This window comes from Leptonotus elevatus, chromosome 4 (assembly GCF_054856555.1).
Source record: "Leptonotus elevatus isolate MCC_2025b chromosome 4, RoL_Lele_1.0, whole genome shotgun sequence".
Taxonomy (NCBI): Eukaryota; Metazoa; Chordata; class Actinopteri; order Syngnathiformes; family Syngnathidae; genus Leptonotus; species Leptonotus elevatus.
In genome coordinates this window covers 4,232,218-4,252,307 of record NC_141242.1, presented here as the reverse complement: position 1 = coordinate 4,252,307, position 20,090 = coordinate 4,232,218, and the positions used below count along the sequence as shown (strand labels likewise).

The 20,090-nt window shown below is 37.8% G+C and overlaps 1 protein-coding gene across 6 annotated transcripts; it reads left to right on the top strand.

Moving 5' to 3' along the window:
* The first annotated feature begins 856 nt into the window (after nucleotides 1-856).
* On the top strand, nucleotides 857-19,863 carry LOC147175055 (ankyrin repeat domain-containing protein 26-like). Of its 6 annotated transcripts, none has more exons than XM_086073645.1 (30): nucleotides 857-944; nucleotides 2,341-2,628; nucleotides 4,129-4,243; nucleotides 4,336-4,509; nucleotides 4,699-4,805; nucleotides 4,904-5,041; nucleotides 5,135-5,244; nucleotides 6,050-6,114; nucleotides 6,203-6,266; nucleotides 6,360-6,380; nucleotides 6,548-6,763; nucleotides 8,473-8,567; nucleotides 9,336-9,532; nucleotides 10,658-10,846; nucleotides 11,481-11,511; nucleotides 12,073-12,145; nucleotides 12,275-12,491; nucleotides 12,590-12,659; nucleotides 12,765-12,905; nucleotides 13,553-13,916; nucleotides 14,571-15,076; nucleotides 15,168-15,320; nucleotides 15,440-15,501; nucleotides 16,573-16,645; nucleotides 16,742-16,960; nucleotides 17,043-17,266; nucleotides 17,439-17,646; nucleotides 18,602-18,648; nucleotides 18,727-18,784; nucleotides 18,863-19,863. In XM_086073645.1, the coding sequence occupies exons 2-29, from the start codon at nucleotides 2,429-2,431 to the stop codon at nucleotides 18,749-18,751; spliced, it is 4,104 nt and encodes a 1,367-aa protein (XP_085929771.1). In that variant the 5' UTR covers nucleotides 857-944; nucleotides 2,341-2,428; the 3' UTR covers nucleotides 18,752-18,784; nucleotides 18,863-19,863. The 6 variants fall into 6 exon arrangements, 5 of the variants coding, with proteins under 5 accessions (XP_085929771.1, XP_085929770.1, XP_085929768.1 ...); XM_086073644.1 differs by having other exon boundaries at nucleotides 10,655-10,846; nucleotides 12,278-12,491; XM_086073642.1 differs by having other exon boundaries at nucleotides 10,655-10,846.
* Nucleotides 19,864-20,090: the final 227 nt, after the last annotated feature.

Below are 20,090 nucleotides of genomic sequence, written 5' to 3'. Positions count from 1 at the left end.
GTAAAGAATTCATCTGACAATATACAGTCTTCTGGTTATTATTATTAGTATAGCAAGCATTGATGATAAGAACCGGTGAACGTTCCCATCAGAACTTTACAGTACGGTTTATACAACAGTACACTACAGTGCTGTATGGTGTAGATGCCACGGACATCCATCTTCCGGGTTCCACACATCAGCGTCGTTTCCGGCCACTGATGACCGCGTTCCAACACTCACACCGCCACCCCTGCGCCCTCCCAACGGCGCGCTCCTGACCAGGGCGTCTGAACTCTTTGAAATGCTTCGGACAACTGAGACAGACACATTACACACTCGCACCCGTCGACGGGAACGCGCAAAGACGGAAGCGCAAGAACTGCGACGCGTCCCACATGTCGCAAACAGGAAACGGAAACAAAGCTGATGTGTGAAAACCAGGAAATTGGAATTCCCACCTCCTCCGTGGTATATACTCCATAATTACAGATTGAATTAAATATAATAATTTAATATTTTAATAAGAAACATAACACGGTGAAGCAAAGCTCTCATTGGCCTTTGGATCCTTGTCATTTGATTTGTGAGCATTATTTTGATTTCAAAATGTTTTGAAATATCGTTTAACTAATACAATCAGCCTGGTTTGCATTGCGGAAATGGTAGAAATGCCCGGATGTTCGGAATTGTCAATCGCTAGGGGATCCCTAAATACCAACCTGTAAGATTAAAAATGACTAAAACAAATTCTGGTCCAAACTCTTGTGTAAAATCTATTTAAAAAAAAAAAAAAAAAGGCACAAATGTTTGTACCCTCGCCGATGCCCCGACATCCAGCATCACATCCCGGAAGTGGAGGTGCTGGGGAAACCCCGCCAAGAAGAAGCAATGACGCAATTAGCCATATGGTGGCAACTGGCCAGGCTGTTTGTTTCTGCGCCTTTCGACCCGTGTGACAGCAGGTGAGTAAACTGATTAAGCATGTTGTCGTACGCAATTGATGCAAGGCCAACACACTTCAAGTTTGCTCATCATAAAATTAACTTGGCATTAAATGACCCAAGTGTGTGTAAGAAGTGAATGGATAGCCCATTTCTATCTGCCTTCCCCCCTTGAAAGAAACCTTGACGTTTTAAATGACATCATTCGGTAGAGACAAATTATAATTTATATGCATAGACGCGTGTGGCAATAAAGCTATCGAAACCAATGATGTCATGACGCGTCTGAGATTTTCGTCCTTGACTGTTTACTTAAAATTTGTTGTAGAATTGATGGGAAAAAAACCCCGCCTTATAGAAAGTAACAGAAAGTGTTTGTGGCTAATCATGAAAATGGTCTCAACAGGTAGCTCTAGTTTAGAGTTACAATATCGCGACGATCCAGCTCACTTTAAGAAAGTGTGGGTATGTACACACTCTGTTATTATTCATATTTTGGTTTATGGAGAGAAAAAAAAACATTAGCGTTTTAGCTAGCGATCGTTCCGCGGTGGCTTGCAAAGTGCAAACTGTTCCTGTATTTGTTCGTGAATAAAGTATTTCAAAACTTCATTGCTGGGACGTAACATATGATGATGTATTAGCACAGTTTTCAAACATTTTACACGAAGTACCACCATCGAGACCCAATATTAAAACACAATAGCGTACTTCATAACTTATAAATTATAGTGTCCACATTTAAGACTTGTTCAATTTTCCTGAGGGGGGCATTTGTTTATTTTGGGTCTCTGTAAAGTGTAAACTACTGTGTTAGTTCACATATTCCTGCAATAAAAAAAGAAAAAGTATTTTTTGCTAGAAAAACGTGATGCGATATAGTTGTTGTTGACTATTACAATATCGATACTATTGTGATATTTAACATGCACCTAAAGAAATACAATTTTTATTATCTAATGAAAGAATTAAAAGAAATGTTCATGCGGCAAAATAAGCAAGCTCAATGTATTCTTGTATTTACCTAAGATGATGTTCAACAATTGGATTGCCATGCACATTTAAGTATGCGTCTGACTGGTCAATTCAGATACAAGCATGGAATTCAATATGAAACTTATTGCATGTCTTTGCGATATGCATATTGCATGGGCCAATATCGATATGTTTTTGATATATTGCGCAATGTGCAGCCTACTTTCTAGCTTCCTCAATTTGAAGTAGAGAGCCTTTAAAGTGATGATAATTGAGATCAGGCAATATTTATGTTTGTTTTTGATCAATTTGTTTTGCCATGCCACCCAACCCTGGTACTTACGCTTATTTGAAGCCCACATACAAATGACATCATCATGTGGGGTTTTCGCCTAGGAAAAGTAACATTTGGTCATTACGGAATCTGTCTTATTTTGTTAAGGGATGAGAGCTGCCACCCGTGATCCCCTAACAGCCGTTAAGTAGCAGAGCGTAGCGGTGCGAAAGCATCGCTTTGCTGCTGTGCCAGGATGAAGAAACTACGCTTGTTTGCGAAGAGGAAGACATCATCAGTCGATGCATCTGACAGCACTTCCATAGTCACCACTGCCAGTGATTTAAGAGAAAATGAGATGGACAGGTTTCACAAGGCTGCCTGGCGGGGTGATATGGCCAAGCTGGAGCAGTTTGTCAAAAATGTTGATATCAACCTTGTTGACAAGCAGAAGAGGTCAGTGTGGGTAGTGGTGTGCCGTTTTTCATATCTTCCCATGCGTAATTGTTGAATTAACTATAAAACTAACTACAAAAATATAAATGACTAGGGATACAAAAAAAAAAACAGCTGGTGTAGAAAATTTAAGGTTTGGCCATCTTATCTACAATGTTGACAAATGAGGTCATGATAAACTGACAAACTTCTTGCAACAGGTTGGTTTTAAAAGATCTTATCTGTAAATCCAGACCCTATTGAGCAGAATCAGCTGCAGAATTTTGAGTACATTTTTCCCTATTTAAAATCTCACCATTGTACAAGCGACTGGCTTTTATAATCAGGTCTCGGATGAGCTAAAACATATTCCAGGTGACTTTGGGGGAGAGGTGAGAGACACAAAAAACCTCACATTCACACCTATGGGCAAATTCAAGTCGTCAATTAAGTTAACATTAAGTTTTTGAAATGTGGTAGAAAAAGCTAGAATTCTGAACTTTTGATCTGAAACCCAAACATCTTCAGTTAACAAAAAAAAAAAAACTTCCCATTCCAATGCTTTTGAAGCGGACTGTAAGTGTACATGCAACTACAACTGCTTAAGCTTCCATTAAAGAAAGATCAAATGCTCATTGGAATGTCACTGAAAATATCTGAAGGTTTCTTAACTCATGACGTCAAAAATTCATTTGAACTATTTCTATTAGTTTAACATTTTTTTCCATTTTTGTTAACAAGAGTATGAAAACCTAAAAATTTGTTATTGTACATTTAGAACAGATGTAAATTTTTTGATTAATCGTGAGTTAACTCGTGAAGTCATGCAATTAATTACAATTACAAATTTTAATCGCCTGACGCCCCTAATTTTTAATAATCTTTTCCTTTCTTTTTTAAAAATCTTTCTTTAAAAAAAGAAAAAAAAAGAAATGATAATTAAAAAATTAGGGGCGTCAGGCGATTATTTTTTTTTTTATTGTAATTAATCGCATGACTTCACTAGTTAATTTGTTTTTTAAAGAAAATATTTGAAAAAGAAAAGATTATTAAAAATTAGGGGCTTCAGGCAATTACAATTATTTATTGTAATTTATCGCATGACTTCACTAGTTAATTTTTAAAAGAAAATATAAAAAAAAGAAAAGATTATCAAAAATTAGGGGCGTCAGGCGATCAAAATGTTTAATTATAATTAATTGCATGACTTCACTAGTTAACTCACGATTAATCAGAAATTAAAATTAATTTAATTTAAAATTAGGCCGTCAGGCGATTACAAATTTTAATTGTAATTAATCGCATGACTTCCCTAGTTAACTCATGATTAATCAGAAATTTTATATATCTATTCTAAATGTACAATCAAAATATTTTTTCTAGGTTTTCATACTCTTGTTGACAAAATTGAAGTAAAGTGTTTGTCAAAACCGTGAGATTCTTCACCCCAAAAATTGAATGCTTGTATAATTTTACACAAGATAACATACATGTTGTATTAATCTGTCTTTCCTGTTATAGAACAGCACTTCACCTTGCTTGTACCCGTGGAAATGTTGCGGTGGTGAAATTCCTTATCGAGAAAAAAGCCGAGGTCAACTTAGGTGACAAGCAAAACATGTCTGCTTTAATGAAGGTAAGCTTGGACGTTGAAAGACTTAATAAAACATTTGCTTGTCGTTCATGGCTTTTTTCTTCTCCCGGTCTGTCGTTTTTTCAATGGATCAGGCAGTGCAAGAACAGCATGATCTCTGTGCCAACATTCTGCTGGAAAACAAAGCCGACCCCAACCTGTTGGACTCAGACGGAAACACAGCTTTACATCTGGCCTCAAGTATCCCGTCCATCTCCACTGTCATCTTGCTCGTAAAGCACGCCGCTGACCTCAATGCCAAAAATCTGGTGATTGTCTATGACCTGTCGAACAAAGCACTTCATCTAAAAGTTTAGAAAATCACTTGTTTCCTTGATAATTCTATGTTACTAGTGCAACAAACATGCCATTTTTTTTAATATCTTGTGTGTTGATCCCCCTTCATTCGCATTCGTCATTTGTTACATGTAACTTTTCAATTGTGATGGCCTTTTTAGAAGGGCATTTCACCCCTGACTTTGGCAGTCCAAGAGGACCACATCGAAGTGGCAGAGTTTCTGTTGAAGAAAGGTGCCAATGTTAATATTTTGGACAGGCATCGGAGGTTGGAAAACAACACGTAACACATTTTTTTATACGTTTTTAGATGATTAATCGTATTGAGTGGCTTTGCTTGTGCGTCGTCTCCAAACAAACCCACAGGTCACCATTGATGATCGCTGCAGGCAACGGACACTTTGACATGATGAGACTGCTCTTAAAGTTTAAAGCCAATACCGAACTGAGGGATAGCAAAGGACAATCGGCCGAGGACTATGTCGAGATGGAATATCATGATTCGTAGGTTGAGCTTCTTTTCGTTCCTCCCACTTTTCCCCTCATCTCTCATCACAGAAGCATGGTGACTTTCTCGTTCTCTTGTCTGCCCTCTAGCTGTAGCGCCCTTCTTACCGAGCACAGGAGGAAACATGACGCCATCCAGGTCCAGCCAAGTCCACGTAAAGCGAGGTCAAAGTCCGTTGACCGTTCCTTTAGCAAAGATGGTAAACGCTTTAATTTTTGCGTTTATTTTAAAGTTTAGTAAAGCCCCACTACAACAATATGTAGCATTATCACTTGCTATGGACCAAAACTGCCAAAATTCAAACATAAATAAATGAAAACTAAATAAATGAATACAAGTGAAAATAAAAACGGATATAAAAAATAGAATTCGAAATTTTAATACAAAAAATGAATATAAATGGAAATAAAAGCAACCAATCAATAAATAAAAACGCTCTGCTCTCACATTTATTTATTTCATGCTGCAGACGCAGGTCAAAATGTTATATATATATATATATATATATATATATATATATATATATATCAAAATGTTATATATATATATATATATATATATCAAAATGTTTTATATATATATATATATATATCAAAATGTTATATATATATATATATATATATATTTATAAAATGTTATATATATATATATATATATATATATATATATATATATAAATTTTATATATATATATATAAAATTTTTATATATATATATATATCAAAATGTTATATATATATATATATATATATAAATAACATTTTGACCTGCGTCTGCAGCATGAAATAAATAAATGTGAGAGCAGAGCGTTTTTATTTATTGATTGGTTGCTTTTATTTCCATTTATATTCATTTATTCTATTTTTTATATCCGTTTTTATTTTCACTTGTATTCATTTATTTAGTTTTCATTTATGTATATATATATATATATATATATATATATATATATATATCCTTCACACATAATTTTAAAGAAAGCATGTTGTGTTTTGTGTTCACAGCCGTTGAAAATGTTGACCGTGTGAGTTCCACAGGTGGAAACAAGGAGGATCCGAAACGGAAGGAGGTAAGCCTAACAGAAGAAGGAAATGCGGTATTAATTTAGTGGTTCTATTTTTTTGTTTTTCTTTCTTTCTTTTTTTTGGGATCACCAGAGTGACATGAGCCAACTGATCAAGTTTTTGACCCAAATGGAAAAAGAAAAAACCGGAAAGTTTGGTAAGTTGAGTAACCTTAATCAACAGTATTCTACTTGGCAAATAATAGTAAAGGCATGCATGATTGTCTTTAACATCTCTTTGCTTCTCACAGACATTGAAGAAGCTGGTTCAGGTGAGCTTTACTAGTCTCGTGTAAAGTACCTGAAAGTGTTTTGTTCAATATAAAATAAAGCTATACATTTTGAATAGTAAGTTTAACAACAAGCTATCAGAGTCATACATCTAATTGTCTTGAGGTGTTAATTATATTACACCTTACCCTTGTTGCTATTGCATCAGAATGGGATAAAACCAGCAATGCCAGCAAAAGAACAATGCCTGAAGGCTCAGTGGCCTCTCAGATGTCCGAGGACTTCCCAGAATGTTCCACTTCCTCTGTGGAGGTGAGGGAGATTGAGGTGCACCTAAAAACTCCGAGGAGGACCATCTCAGACATGATACACTTGAGCCCACGAAACAAACCCCATTCAAAGAAGCTGCTTCCAGGGAGTGAAAGTAAGTTTTTCAGATAGGCCTTTTGTCTTTCTTTCACATTTTGACACCGAGCTTTTTATTATGCACATACAAGCCCAAACTCAATCATTACCTGTGTGAGATTTGATAAAGTACAGTGTAGCCTCCCCAACGGTTTGACGCTTGAGCCATTCGGAACCCAGTGTAGTATATCAAGGCAAAAAAAAAAAGTCCAGGGCCGAAAATAAAACCGAAAAGAATGAACGCTCCTTTTCACTACTTAACAGAGATGGGGAAAAGTACTGATATTCTCTACTTGAGTAAAAGTACAATTACTTGTGTAGAGAACAACTTTGGTAAAAGTGAAAGTACTCACTCAAATAATTACTTAAGTTAAAGTAAAAAAAAAAAGTACTGGATCAGAAAAAGTACTGACATTCTCTACTTGAGTAAAAGTACAATTACTTGTGTAGAAAACAACTTTGGTAAAAGTGAAAGTACTCACTCAAATAATTACTTAAGTTAAAGTAAAAAAAAAGTACTGGATCAGAAAAAGTACTGATATTCTCTACTTGAGTAAAAGTACAATTACTTGTGTAGAGAACAACTTTGGTAAAAGTGAAAGTACTCACTCAAATAATTACTTAAGTTAAAGTAAAAAAAAAAAAAGTACTGGATCTGAAATATACTTGATGAGAAGTAAAAAGTATTTTTACCCGATGTTTGCTCCTACGCCAGTTTGAAAGATATTAGTGGAGCAAAGTTCAAGTGATCTCTCTGTTGTGGCGGCGTGAATTGCCCTCATATTTACGGGTTGCTCTTATCTAGCCAATTGCACGTCATGTGATAGTGTCGAGCCAATCACAAGCTGGGATGTAGAGAACTGTGTGTAAAGCTTTACATGATTGGCGGTTCCAGGAGACATTGATGGCTGCTTTTCCTTCCAGGCCAAGTATTTTAATTTTTTTGTAGCATTTTAAAACAAAAGTAATTTTGTTTTGAAAATGTATCAAGTAAAAAGTACAGATACTCATGTTAAAATATAACGGATAAAGGTACTGTAGTCTAAAAAAGAAATACTCAGGAAAGTACAAAGTACTGAAAAAACTACTTAAATACAGTAACGAACCCATCTCTGCTACTCAATCAATACTTTCAGGCATATTCTTTATCCTCTGCAAAAACGACTAAAATTATTTTTATTTGTACGGCTGTATTGTCCTGCCCCCTGGTGGCCAATGCATACACACCAGGAGGACATGCAACAAATTTAATTGAAGCATTCAAAATATGATGCACACACAGTTTGATTCTATCAATTTAATTATGGTATTAGTTTGTTTTCATGAAGCAAAGTATTATATACAGTGTGATTTTGTAACTACAAAATGTTGAGGGCTTTTCTTTGGGGGAAATGGATTGTTGGCATTTCAATTAATTTCAATAGGGAAAAGAGGATTTGAGTATTTTGAGTTACGAGTGCGAACTAATCAAACTCGTATCTCAAGGACACCACTGCATTCGTACACATTTTGTCCAGATGATTTTTTTCTAATTTGGCATTGCTACTCTTCAGAATCTGATTATGACCCAGACGTTATGTTTACGTCATGCTTTGAGGTCAAAACAGAAGATCACCATTGTAAAGGAGTCCTTGGGCTAGGTAAAGAAAAGACTCAGGGAGCATTTGCAAGCAGGTCTACTCGCACACCCGAGTCTTCTTCTCTCTGTAAACACTTTCTGTTTCTCAGGCTCCCCTTGTACCTCAATAATGGCAAAGGACTTCAGAAGTTATTTGCACTCTGACATCCCAGCAAGCAGAAAACCTAAGGGGAGAAGTACTGAGGTAATTCCAATCACTAATAAAAAAAAAATATACAATATATTTACAATTAAAAAACAGCACCTTCCTGCATGTGTTCCACTGACGTGAGGGTTGGCGGCGTTGTGGCGGGGCAGCGACATCATTAAGATGATGTCACTCCTTTATATCAGATCTTTAAAGTTATTAGTGTCCCCTATCACTTAAAGCAAATCAGATCCTCTGAGTAGAAGTGTGGGAACGTTGATGGCATTTGCGATCATAAAAAAAAAAAAACACATGTAAATGTTAAGCTGACTGTGATAAATCATACAAATGGGAATCATTATGTGTGGAACTCCCATCTGTGTCAGCCAGTACATCTGTGTTCAACCAGTGTGATGATCAAGTTATTTTGTAATGTATTGAAAAGTCTGCTCTTTTTATATACAGTGTATATAATGTCTATTAAAATCGCTCATGCAAATATTTTGAGCTCCCTATCATAATCAATATAGTATAATTCTGTAAAAGCAACAAAATATTTGGCGTTGTATTTTGAGGGAGGACCACAAGAAGACCATGTTCTTATTTTGGTAATGGCCAAGTTTGTTTCCGGGCTTGTGTATGTAAACGCGAGTAGCTTGATATATTGGTATAATTGGTCATTTTTAAGAAAACACCCGAAATGCGGGTAGTAATAATGATATATTTTTATTATGGTTAAGTTAAGCTAGTGTAAATTGAAATTGAATTGAGATTGTAAAAGACTAAATGAACCCAATCACTGACCCTGACCCATTTCTTTTGCAGTGGTCTTTTCAGGCTGCAAAAGAGCCTGCTCAGACTGTTTCCATGAAAAGTCTGAAGACTGCTAGTGATGGTGGAAAAGGATCCGAAAAACATCCAAGTGAGAAAACTGAGAGTTCACTGAGCCACAAATGCAGTTCGTTAAAAAGCAAAGAAATGCTAAGTCAATCTGACTTCTCTTCAAAGAAGCAGACAACAAGGTATGCACAACTCCATTTTGAACAGCCACTTTATTTTTTATTTTTTTCGGTTTTGATCACCCGCATGTACGGGTCTACCATTTTGTAACTTTCTGATATGTAGTAAAAAAATAAAAATAAATCGCGCAACTACTACTACTGCCATAATGTACACTAAAAAGAGAATTGTTGAACCAATTTACACTTGTTCGAAAAGGAGTCGGAAGAAGTATAAACTTATCAGGTCCTGTACCCCTTTTTACATCGTTACACAATAAATAGTAGGTTTGTATAGTAAACAAAAATAATAATGCTAGTATACAGATAATATATCTTGATTATTAATAACAAAGGTTATTTATTAATAGTGAGCTAGTGAAATAGTGAAGCATATATTGTCATACTTTTACATATACATATATTTTTTTTCCTTATCAATAGCAACAATACTGATGATAATACAATAATATCAATAACATCAACCAATGTTACTTTTCAAATATGTGGATTTCATATTTCCTTTTGAACTCGTCAAAAGGAAAGATTACAAATTTAATTGAATTGGCCATCTGGTTTGATAAACATTAAACTTAATAAATTCACTTTGGATTAACTTAATTCAATCAATTGTTACCAATTGAAGCAATTTTATTACGTTGGTCAACAATTTTTAAAAACTTAAGATGGTTCAACAATTCTCTTTTTAGAGTGCAATCCAGTGGTACCTTGACTCGTGATTTTAATTAATTACATGACAAGTCCTTAATTAATTTAAATCTCATTACCCATTGAAATGAATGGAAGCACCTTTAACCGTTGCAACCCTAAATAACACAAATGTGACACACTTTGGGGGCTACCTGGCGTCCCTGGCGTATCTGGTGAGTGGATTGTCTTCTTTACAGCTGTTGAACTGTCAAGCAAAAGATAGCATTTAGCCGCCAACACGAACCCCAGTCACCAGATTGACTAGCGATGTTCAAACTTTTTTTTTTTTTTTTTCTGTCGGAGAGAGGAGGAGGAGGAGGAGGAGGAGCCTCTCCTCTTCTGCGCTCGGAGCAACCCCTGTGGTCTAGTTCTCAGCGAGGCGTAGAATGGATCTCACAGCTCGACTTTTATCATGGGGTTTGCCTTGTGTTTCAGTAGCAGATCACTGAGGGTATCGCCAGTGTCACAGCGGTTCTCCATTGCAGACAAACCTGAAGAGCAGGCTGCAGAGAAGATCTCACAGCTGGAAGTAGTTAGCAAGTTTTACTCTGCCAGAGCCGTTGCGAGCAACCGAGATCTCCCAGCCAACGATGACACTTTAAGTGACGGGTCGGACGATGATGGAAGGTATGTTATATATATATATATATATATATGCGGCATCTCGTTTGTTTTTATCATTTAGAATTGTGTTCGTCCGTATAATGCAATTTGTAGAGATTGCATGCTAAAAGTATGTCCATTTTAAATAGTAAGAATACTGTGGAACCTCCAAAGTTGAACGCAATCTGTTCTCCGCACTTCTTTATGTAAACGTTTTTTTTTTTTATTCCATAGGAAATAAAAGAAAGGCGTTTATTTCCAAGCTATAACAGATGGCATCGTAAACATTTGTCAGCTGTACAAGCGTTATTTTACAATCATTTTTTAACATTCGTAATTGTCATCCGTGTGTAACATTAACGTCTGTGTACTAAAACTAATATAATTTTTTTGTTAATGAGGTCTGATGACATCACACAAAATCAAAGTTTTGGTCCTCAAATTTTCTTTGACTTTTGAGGTATATTTTTATTGACATCTTTGACCAATTTGAAGTCACAAATTGTTGACTTTTGCGGTGTTCTTGTAACCTAATATGTATGATGATGCTTTATTTCTACGAAAAACAACCTCGTGTCTTTCCTGATGTTGGGGTCAACTTGACCGTGGGATAAACAAAAATGTCTGTCTACAATAACTTTCTGTTTGTTGGCAACAGGTTGCAGCCCAAACAAAAGCTCCCAAAACAGGTAACCAATATAGTGGAAAGGGTTTTTCGTCTGTCATCTGTTTTAACTCATTTGCTCTCAAAAAATGTATACAAACGTTCTCGTTTAAACATTGCCATGGTCCCAAAAACGCATTTATACGTTTTTTTAATTTTTTTATACTGGAGCATACAGAAGGCTTTGATGCAGCCTCTGACCTGAAGAGGTGGCTTAAAGTAATGGTACTTATTACAAAAAACGACCAGCAGGTGGCTGCAGAGTATAAGAGATCAACCAGGGCCATGTTGCAAAAAAAACTATTTTCCCCAGTGTTTTAAGCAGATTTGTGTATAATGATGAGACTTAGCTATATTCTAATGATAATTGCTGCAAAACGGAAATATACTTTTTTCGTTTGGTAGGTTCCATGTTTTTTTTTTTTTATAGCAATACAAACACAATATTCTGTGGGCCTTGCAAAATCCAGTAAAACAGCCGGGAGCTTCAGTGAAAATGGCTGGGAGTGAAGGAGTTAAAAGTGAAATTTAATAAAGTTTGCAGTCATAAGTGTGACTTCAGATAACATGTTATGTATGCATTCAGCGCATTGACGATATGGAGATCTCTGAAGAGCTGGATGAAATCACATCCTCATCAGATGGGGTTATGGATGAAGGTGAGCTTTCCTGTCCCACATATCGGATCAATGATCTTCTCACCTGCGGTTTTGTGTAAATGATGTCATTGTTTTGAAACTTGAGAGCAAAGTGTCGCCGGGTTCATGCTGTACTTGTCTAATTTTCAGCAGATAACTCATTTAAGATGAAGCTGGACGACATTGTGAGCCAACAAAATAAGCACCCCATCGTGAAGCCAAAAGACCATCAAGGCTGCGCTGAAAAGGTGACCAAACTAAAAGAAGAGAAGGCACAGTTAAAGAACAAAATGGAGGAGGTTAAAGATGATCAGTGTGTCATGCAGCACAAACGCATGCAAATGGAAAGTGAACTGTCAAACCTCAGGTATGACCTTCTTCTTTTTTTTTAGCAATCTTCTCTGTGATGGTCTTTGAGCTCTGCTGATCTTGTGTTGTTGTTGTTTTTTCTGTCAACGTCAACAGATCATCGTCAAAACAACAGCAAGAAGATTGCCTCAATACGATCAGGATGGCCCACCTCAATAATTCCAAGGTGAGCGGGAACAGCATCTGTCCGCTGGCTAATTGTTCTAACGCTGTTGCGGGTTTGGAAATCATGTGACTTTTGTCCTTGTGGCCTGTGTTTCATCCGCCCCAGCTTGAAGAGGAGCTCCGACAGGCCCACGTGCAGTTGTCTCAGGAACGCTGCGCCAATGCACAACTGCAGCAAAAACTCAAGAGTCAGGACTGCAAGCAACAGACCATGGAAGAGGACTACAAAAGAACCAAGCATAATGCGGTATTTCTCAACCATTTATGTTGCTGTTTGAATTTTTGCAGATCAGATACACAATAAATTCTGTAGGGTAAATTTGACTCTATTTAGATAGGGACCAAATACTCAGTTTTAGAGTAGGCTAAGATTTACACTAGGTAGAGTAAAATAAAGAATTGAAAAAAATAAACAAAAGTCACTCAAGTGTTGAGGAACAAATTGATGACCTTCAGCTTGGGAGACTGCCACACTACCACCTGAGCCCCACTTGATGCCCCTCCTACTGTTTGCTTATCTTCAAGAGACCAAAGACATATTTTTTGGTCTCTTGAAGTTAGGAAGATTCCAGCTGACACGAGCGATATAATGACACACAGCAGGAGCTACGTGGCTCACGGAGTGGATTGGCTGTGTCCCAGATTGAAGGTCGTGAGTTTGTTCCTCAACCCTTGGGTGACTTTTATTGACTTTTTTCCAAATTCTTCATTTTACTCTCTTCCACGTGTAAATATTACTCTAAAGCTGAGTCTTATTTGGTCCCACTCTAGAGTCAAATTTACTCCACAGAATTTACTGCGCGCGCACAAATCTTATTTTCATTTCACAGGGAAAGTATCACAACAAATTTCCAGTGATTTGCCATCCTAAATTTGCCACCCTTCATCTTTCAGGAGCATCTGCGAACAGAGCTTGAGGTGACCCAGGCGAGCAGCACCACCAAACAAAGAGACCTTCTTGAAGAGAACGAAGTCCTCAAGGAGCAGCTTGAAGATCTTCGCCAAGATTACAGACTTACAAGTGACAACCAAGCCCAAAGTGTTTTGGAATGGAACAATGTGGTTACGGGATTAAAGTGTGAAGTGACGCTAGTGAATGCGCGACTGGATGCTCAGTGTCAAGCTAATAGCGTATTGCAATCCGAGACGAAGGTCGTCCGCTCCCGCCTGGCAGAGGCCGAGCAACTTCGGATGGAAACGGAGAAATCTCTGCTCCAAGAGAAGGAGGAACAGCAGCAACTTAAAGACAAACTTGCAAGTTAGTAGCGGTGGGGTTGGACTTTTCTTTTTGCCGTAGGATTTGACCATTTCTGGTCAAAATCAGCTGAGATTAACTCATTCACTGCCATTGACGGATATAGACAAAAAATAATTTAAACTATTTCTATTAGTTTAACATTTGTTTCCACTTTTGCTAACAAGAGTATGAAAACCTATCAAAAAAATGTATTGTAAATTTAGAACAGATATCAAATTTGTGATTAATCCTTAGTTAACTAGTGAAGTCGTGATTAATTACAATTAAATAATTTAATCCCCTGATGGGCCTAATTTAAGAAATATAAAAAAAAAATAAGGGCTGTTTAATCATAATTAATTGTATGATAATTTTATATCTGTTAGAAATGTACAATAAAAAAATTAGGTTTTCATAAAAAAGGAAATTAAATGAAATTATTATTTTTTAACTAATAGAAATAGTTCACATGAATTTTTGACGTCTATAGTCGTCAATGGCAGTGAATGAGTTAACAATGATCCGTGCTAGTTTTTTTTACATATTTTGTAACCTCAAGACAAACAGGAAAAAGCCATTGCAAATAATGTGATGCCTTTTCCGATAGCTCACCAATAATTAAATTGTAAAAGTATTGACTGACAGGGCCAGCCCTAATTAAAACGATCTTTCCAGGTGAGATGGCCAATCAACGAGAGGCATTCTGCAAACTTTCGCAGAAGCTGTCCAAGGCGAAGGCATACGGCAGCTCAATGGAGAACGAGGTCGAAAGAGTGGAAGCGCAGCTGACTGAGAAGAACGCACAGATCGCCACCCTGCAGCGTGAGATAGACCAGATAAATGCGCACGTTAAGGAGCTGGAAGCGCTCCTACAGACCGAGAAGGACCTGGTCAGTTGGGCCGGCGCGCGCCAAGAGGCCACGCAGGAGATCCTGAGCAAAGCCGAGAGCGAAGGCATAATGCTGCGGAAAAAGCTGGACGAGTCCCAAAAACAGTGCGTTGCAAAGGAGATCGCCGTGGCAGATGCCCAAAAATGCTTCACTGATATTTTGTCCAAGCTTCGCTCCGACTGCGAGGACAGAGTACAACTCGTGCAGGACAGGAATCAGGATCTCGCCGCAAAGGCCGACGAGCTGCGGGAGCATATCCATCAATTACAGGAGGAGAAACATCAAAGAGAGGTGACACCATGTCCACGTGCAGTCAGGTGGTTTCGTGCTTCGGCCAGCGCCGTCTAAATATTGTCTCTGGGTGTGTTTTGTGCTGGTCCAGGCTAGTCAGAAGCGGTTGCAGGCCGAGTTAGCTGACTTGCTGAAGAAGCTGTCAAAATGTGAAGCTGCTCTAGAAGTCCACATGCGATATCGCAACGAATGCGAGGAAGAGAAAGCTCGGCTCCAAAAAGAAGTAGACAAGGTTAAAAGAAAGGTATTGAAATTCTTGTTTTCCTGGAACTGGATGGGTTGCTGAAAATGATATTTGCACAATATTTGACACTATATTTTATTTTTGAATATTGCTGATGAAGCTTGTGCTATGTCATGTAGATGGAGGAAGATGCGGCCGCCGCCAAACTCTCCATCAAGCAGCTAGAAGAGGTTGTGCACAGGTACTGGACACACCACGTAACATTTGTCAATGTAGAGGATGTTTTTTCTTTCTTTTTCTTTTTTTTTTTAGAATGTCAGATCAGCAAACGTACATGAAAAATGTAATCACATTTTTGTTGCTTTATTATCTAACCTCACATTAACTTAAAAATCCTGTGAATAACACACACCCGGGCATAATATACCTGTAACTCATTTGCTCCCAAAAACATATAAATACGTTCGATCTTAAATATTACCATGCTCCCAAAGACGTATTTATTCGTTTTTTTCGTTTTTTTCCGTTTTTTTTTTTAATGCTAGAGCATACAGAAGGCTCTGATGCAGCCTCTGAACTGAAGAGAATGCTTGAAGCAATGGTAGTTATTACAAAAACGCTGTTTTAAACATGATGAAACGTAGCTAAATTCTAATGCTGATTGCTGCAAAAACAGAAACGGATAGAAATATGCTTTTTTTTCCTAATGAAAGAAGAGACTCTAATCTTTCTTTTGGTCGGTTCCATGTTTTTATAGCAATAAAACACAATATTTTATGAGCCTTGCAAAATCTGTCAAAATCCAGTAAAACAGCCGGGAGCGAAGGGGGTTGCTTCAGTGAAAATGGCTGGGAGTGAATGAGTTAAATGGTGTACTTGTAATTACAATATGTGAAGCATATTGAGTTACATTTTGTATGAGATGTGCTATATAAACCAGTCATTCAATTTTTTTTGTTTTTTGTTTTTAAACAACTAATTACTGGTAAACTTCTGAACAATGTGAAAAATGTTAATTTCTTATTATGGCCCCCCTCCTTTGGGATTTTTTGCACACAAATGTGTTATTCATGGGATTTTACAGTACTGAAAATTTTCATGTCAGTGTAATTTTTAAATCCTGAGAATATTTAGGCCTCTGTTTATGATGCACACATTTTTGTTTGTACTCTAAAATTTTGGCCCGAGCCCATGTTTTGAAAACATCCAAACTTTTTTACCAAACAGATGTTGATGAGGTGATTATGAGGTTATTTTTGAAACGCATACTGTATGTCAACATTTTCTTACTTGTTTGTTTGAATGAACGAAGGCAACGAGCGCTACTTAAGGGCGCTAAGAGGAGATTGCGAGATCACCAAGCAAATGAAATAGAGAAAGAAAAGGTTTGTCTTTCAATTAATGCTGCGCTTTAAACCTCAACAGTGAGTCTGTACGTGTGCCTCATATTTTGCTGTTTGTTTCACGCTGAACGTGAGCAGGTGATTGAGCTGCAGGCCGAGCTGAGGAGGCAAATGTCCTTCCGCGGCCTTCTGGAGAAGAATAAGCAGCAGTTGGAGGACGAGGTGCAGACCCTGAGACGCAGACTGGAGACCAACACAGTGGAGAAAAAGCACGTGGAACAGTACCGCCGTGAAATCGAGGAGAAGGCCAGACAGGAGATCCAGAAAAAAATACACGAGGTCAACCTATTCTTGCAGGTACGCTAACGCAGAGATGGCGATCGAAACAAGACGCCGCGACAGCGTAGTCAGCATTTTTGTTCACTCTGCTCTCTCGCAGTCACAGGCAGCGACGCAGGAGGCACAGGACCAGATTAAAACCACAACCGAAATCGGCCTGCGCTCCAAGATCCAAGAGCTGGAGGGCGAACTGAAACGAGCTCGGAGCATTCAGCATGACACCATCGCCCAAAGGGACGCCTTGCACAAAGAGCTGAAGCGATATCGACAGATGCACAGAGAAGAGCAGTGGCTGCGCAAGTCCCTCACGAACGACCTCAAAAGGTCAGAAATGCGGGACGCTTACGTTTGAGCAAAAAACAGTATGAAATAATCAACTCCGTTTTTTTAACCCAACAAGGGGGGAATCCGAGTTTTGCCACTCGCGTTGTGTACGAAACCAAATATCAGTTAATTTATCTGGCAAAGAGGCAAAATGTTTGTTTCCTGTCTGCAGGAGTAACAGTCGGCTCTCAGAAGCCAATTCCAAATTGCTCAGCGAGCGGTGCAAATCTCTCATCGCCTCGACAACCCCGGGTCCCGCGGGCCCCGTGGCCTCCACCTCCGGCACGATGGCTGCGGCACCTTACAGGATGCGGAACTCCAGAATCCTCAACCCTGTGGTCGAAGGACAGAGCAGCAACGTGGAGGATTACTTGTCCAAGGTTTGTTAAGCCGCTCATTGCCATGTATGTAAGACTCTTTTTTTTTTTTTTCTTCTTCTTTTTTTAACACATCTTTGTTATTTCATGACTCTTGGTGTTTCTTTTGAAAATATCAGCTACATCAAGTTATGGAAAAGGTTAAGTCTTCTTCACATCTGTATGTATTCTTCCTGTTCTTCTGCCTATTACACCAATACAGTCACTGGCATTTTGTCCACATGCACAGACATGTCCAACCATGCTTTTGTAACACGGTACCATTTTTTCAGTTTACACAAACATTACTGAGGTGTTTGACATTAGTTTGTCAAAATACGCAAATGAAGAATTATCGTACATTTTATAGCCACATGTTGAAACCACTCGGCTGTGTTATGCAAATGCAAAAAAAAACAGAGGTGCCTTGAGATATGATTGACCCGACTTAAGTTATGAGTTTTTCAAGATAGGAGTAAAAAAATTTAAGATGCGAGCGTTGTATAAGTCATCTCAACTCTCGTCACAAGCAGCAGATATTGAACATTTTCATTTTGTCCGTCTCCATGTATATCTGTATGTCTGTATTATACTGCCCCCTGGTGGCCAAGGCACGCACACCAGACGGAAGCTCACAGTCACAATGAATTATGATGCACAAACTACAACATTAAAGTAGTTTAAATATTGTATACTAATAGTGATAAATATTTTATCAATGAAAATATTTATTTTCATTGATAAAAAATATATTATCATACCCGAAAACGTTTCTGTCATTAGCTTGCCTTTAAAATAAATTGCTTTGCCAAATAAAAGTCAACATGCATGCATATTCAATCATATATCAAAACTACGAGGGTGGTTACTTTTTCAGTTGTCAAATATGGATATCCAAACACATGAATTTTTAATGTTGGTTTTCTGGTCAACAACAAATGATAGTTTTTTTTTGTGTGTGTTTTGTATGCTACTTAAGAAATCAAAGCGAAGTAAAAACTCCAGTGCCCTTCACACCGATCACCTGTATGTACCTAAGCGTCATCTTAATTAACAAGTGGAAACTGAACATTTGGAAATTGAGTTCGTTTGCTTTGATTTCAGCGCTGAGCGCAGCAAATGGAAGTAACAAATTGGAGGAAATCAATGAAGAAGAGGAAGGGTGAGGACTTTGAATGAACAATGATGAGTCGCCGCCGTACCATGTCATGTGACCAACGTTCCCATTCCCCTTCCCCAGCACCGCATCAGCATCGACGTTAAGCGACACTTGATGTGTGTTTGGCCCGCATGCCTCAAGGGTGGAGCTGGACCCTGTTACCGGAGCGAAGCAGCAGTTCTTCAGGGGGTCCTGAGGAACAACCGCGAGGAACGTCCCGGCAGTACCAACAAGCTGAGGTAGACGACGTGACTGACAACTCGAAGAAGACACCTCAACTTGATCTCGCAGTGCTTGCTGGCTGTTTTGGCTCTCTTTATATGAATAAATGCATATAAAGGAGCACGGCCTTAGCCCATAATTACTTTTGTGATTTTGGTGCTACATTTGAAATACGGACTCACCAATCTTGTCACGTTCCACCAAGATTACGATTTCCCCTTAATGGAGAAAAGTAAGCACACACACAATGCACATTGCACTTAAGCTCTCACGCTATTAGCCACACTCTTAGACACACATTCTGATGTGATGCAAGACATGAACTGTTGCAAAAAATTCTTTTAACTTGGCTGCAATCCTACTACACTGCCAGGTACAACCACAATTAATTATTACCTCCATTGGCAGTGTCAATTTAAACAAATATGAAAAGGCCAAGTTTATCAGCTCATTAGATTGCAAATGTTGTAACTAAGGTTGCTAATTGGTGTGCGTCTACTACATACTGTATGTTGCATCGTAAAAGAGCTATTTTTATAAACAACATATAGTAGTTTTTATATATAATCCTGGTTTGGGATTTTTATCTGTTATTGCTGTTTTTGAATTTGATGTATGTATCATTATTTATTTGATATGTGCCATCACAAGGGGAGATGTTTGTCTTGGTTTTAGTGTTATATATATATTTTTTTTAGGGGACAAGGGACTAACTATGATATTGCTGCATTTATTTTTCCATTCATCTTTGCCTGTCTGTCATTTGTATTTGTGGTTAATTTGATGTACATATTTTGAAGTTATGTAAATAGAGAGAAATCTTGTAAATCCTGTAAATTAGCAGAAGCTTGTAAATAAATGAGTGCAACCACCTAAAAACTGGAGGATTTTTACTGGTCATAGCTGTTGAGTCGCATTTAGCAAAAAAAGAAAATGTCGCAAGATAGTTGTAGTTCGAAAAGTGGAAAGTGGCAAAATCTAGCAACAAGTGCAAAATTGTTATCAATGAAAACCGTAATAACCCAAGTTGGTGAAAGTTACAGCGCTGTGCTGGTGTGAGTTGATGTTGATTTCAAAATAAAACCTA

Bases quoted from the DNA above. Each gene is read 5' to 3' on its own strand.
- LOC147175055 (XM_086073642.1), top strand. From the start codon at position 2,429: ATGAAGAAACTACGCTTGTTTGCGAAGAGGAAGACATCATCAGTCGAT. The intron at 5,042-5,134 runs GTAGGTTGAGCT...TCTGCCCTCTAG, and splicing joins GAGATGGAATATCATGATTC to CTGTAGCGCCCTTCTTACCG. The intron at 6,764-8,472 runs GTAAGTTTTTCA...TCTGTTTCTCAG, and splicing joins GCTGCTTCCAGGGAGTGAAA to GCTCCCCTTGTACCTCAATA.